At 48.9% G+C, this 2,523-nt stretch overlaps 1 protein-coding gene across 1 annotated transcript; it reads right to left on the bottom strand.

The window, feature by feature from the left end:
• Positions 1–820: 820 nt before the first annotated feature.
• LOC125758351 (glycine-rich protein-like) lies at positions 821–2,230 on the bottom strand. Its single transcript, XM_049415419.1, has 2 exons — positions 2,219–2,230; positions 821–1,222 (listed from the first exon to the last, which is right to left on the bottom strand). The coding sequence occupies exons 1-2, from the start codon at positions 2,228–2,230 to the stop codon at positions 869–871; spliced, it is 366 nt and encodes a 121-aa protein (XP_049271376.1). The 3' UTR covers positions 821–868.
• Between the last annotated feature and the right edge of the window lie 293 nt (positions 2,231–2,523).

The raw sequence follows: 2,523 nt of genomic DNA, 5'->3' as shown, positions 1-2,523 counted from the left end.
TGTTTGGCTACCTAAGGTTCTTTGATGTAGTTACCTGGTGTCCGAAGTCTGCGTATATGGAAGTTTTTGTAGTCGAAGGATATGACATGTGATAGGGCTCCACATTGAGCCTTTCGCAAGTGGTTTTTGCAAAGTACCATAATATTCCTGACCGGTCGCATGTAGCCAGGTAGCCCCCTTGTTTCCGTATACACCGAGCGCACGACTATTTGCGAAAGCCCAGTGCTCTGGCGAACTGTTAGATACGACTTCGGGAGAAAAGGGCTGGTGTCTGTTTGATCCCACAACTTATTATGTGAGTTCTGAGCTTCAGGAGAACGGTGCTTATAGAACATCTGTGGGAACATTCACATCTCTCTTTTTTTGCGATATTGCGAATAGCTTTTTTGTGACACGCTAGAAGACATCGCCTGTTAAAACATTCTTCTTGGCCCGCATACTACGCCCGGCACACTACTTGGCTGCCCCGATTCACCCAGCCGGTGATTCTTTGCATCCGTCCTCCCTTTTCTCATTCCTTTCATTCCATTTCCAAGAGCACTGAAGAAATGTTTAGTCCGTCTTTAAGAACCAGGAATATCGAAGTGTAATATGGAAAACATATTTTATTCATTGAGGTAGAAACAAGATGTTGAGGTAGAAACAACATGTTTCAGCGTACATGTGAGGTACTTGTTTTTGCTTTCCTTGATTCGCATCAGAACAATTTAGGTATATGTACAGCTCGTATCAATTTAGGCCACCCGCTGGCACGCATGCGAAGCGTCATGCACAATGGTTGAGGGCCCTAGTAGTTGCAGTGGATGACGCTTCATTATGTAGCGAATGAGACGCTCAGTACGCAGTAAACAACACCATTTCGCTAACGTTAACCTTTGTAACCGTAGCCTCCGTATCCGTATCCTCCGTAGCCTCCGTAACCACTGCCGAGGCCGGAGTGGGCAATCACAGCGCCTCCGCCATGCAGCTTGTGGACGTGGTGCACCGTCTTTACCAGGAAGGCTGGTCCAGCTACGGCCTTGGCGTAGGCAGGGCCCCCGTGAAGAAGAGCCACGCTGCTGCCGACGCCGACACCGCTGACACCGTAGCCACCACCAAGCCCATAGCCGAGACCGTAGCCTCCATACCCGATACCGTAGCCTCCGTAGCCAAGGCCGTAGCCAAGGCCAACTCCACCGGCCGATGCTGTGGCGAGAATAGCGCAGACGACGGCTGCAATGATCTGCGTCAGACGAAACCACGAAGAAAAGGAAATTAGCGCAGCTACCACTAAGTCGCGCAAGGCTGGCTCACATCAGCGCTGGTGGGCACGTTTCATTTTCTCGTGTTGACCATCTGTACAGAATACTTGGGCGGTGATTCGGCGCGTGCCGATTCATGATAATGATTATTTTTTATCTACGACGCAGGCAAGCCTCGGTCATAACAGCTCTGCTGTAATATATCAAAAACCATTTCACCTTCTCTACTTTTAAATCTTTGTGGGTGAGACTCATTTGAAGCTTAGGCAGGACACATATCAGACATCGGCGGAACGTGGAGTTTTTCTCAGTATACGCTTTATGTATTTCACTAAAATAGGGGTGGCTGAAATAATGTTTCGCTATCTTATTCATTCTTTTTTGAAATGTCCACGCACATGGTTGCATAGGCGTGCACGTAATACTCGCGTCTTTGCACTGAGTACTGATCGTAAGAGCCTGAGTGGGAAGGGGTCGGCAAGAGGGGAGGGGGCGCTGCAGTTGAACTTCACCCCCCCCCCCCCTAATAGAGAACCCTGCGCCCGCGTAAGCATGGTTGGGCTACTCGTCGGAGCGTTCAGCGGCACATATACTTTACAGCGAAATGAAAGGCGGCAAGCGTGCGCAGAGCGTCCGGACAATAATGCGGCTCATTCCTCCTTAAATATTTGCCTGTTGGGACATTTCAATCGTTAATAAAAGGAAGGCGCTCATGACAGTTCAAATTAAGGAATTGCTGGCGGCCGAAATTCAGAGATTTCGAACTGTGCAAACCCATTAAGAGCCCAACAGGGCTTTAAAAATATCTGCTAGCCATTTATTCTTATTCTTGCCATGCCCTAAAGTTGTATTTGTCTAAATCTCATAAAATCAGAGTGTTTGCCACTGTTTGACCCTTGTCACTTCCTCTCGGAACTCAACGACGGGTTGTTTCATGTGCACGTGTAGCGAACACGCGACGTTTCTCACGAACTCACCACTGCGTTCATGGTGGCAGAGGATGCGGCGACTGATGCTCAAAAGTGAATGTGTCTACGTGCCTTTGCGTGCTCCTTATATACACCACACTGCAAAGGAGAAGCAGTCTGTGGCAGTAACGGGGGTCACGTATTCTGAACGTTCTCGGGTGGCGGTATCGTCCCGTCCGTACTGCCCACGCCTTTAGTTTAAAGCTTAAAAGAAATAAAAACGTAAAAGGCACATTTTCAGTGCCATTTTTTTTTTGTTTTGCAGGGCGTTGCCGCGGTCTCGCAGTGCTGCTTGCGCTGCGCAAGCGGAAGCC

This window comes from Rhipicephalus sanguineus, chromosome 4 (genome assembly GCF_013339695.2).
Source record: "Rhipicephalus sanguineus isolate Rsan-2018 chromosome 4, BIME_Rsan_1.4, whole genome shotgun sequence".
NCBI lineage: Eukaryota > Metazoa > Arthropoda > Arachnida > Ixodida > Ixodidae > Rhipicephalus > Rhipicephalus sanguineus.
This window is presented reverse-complemented; position numbering and strand designations above follow the sequence as displayed.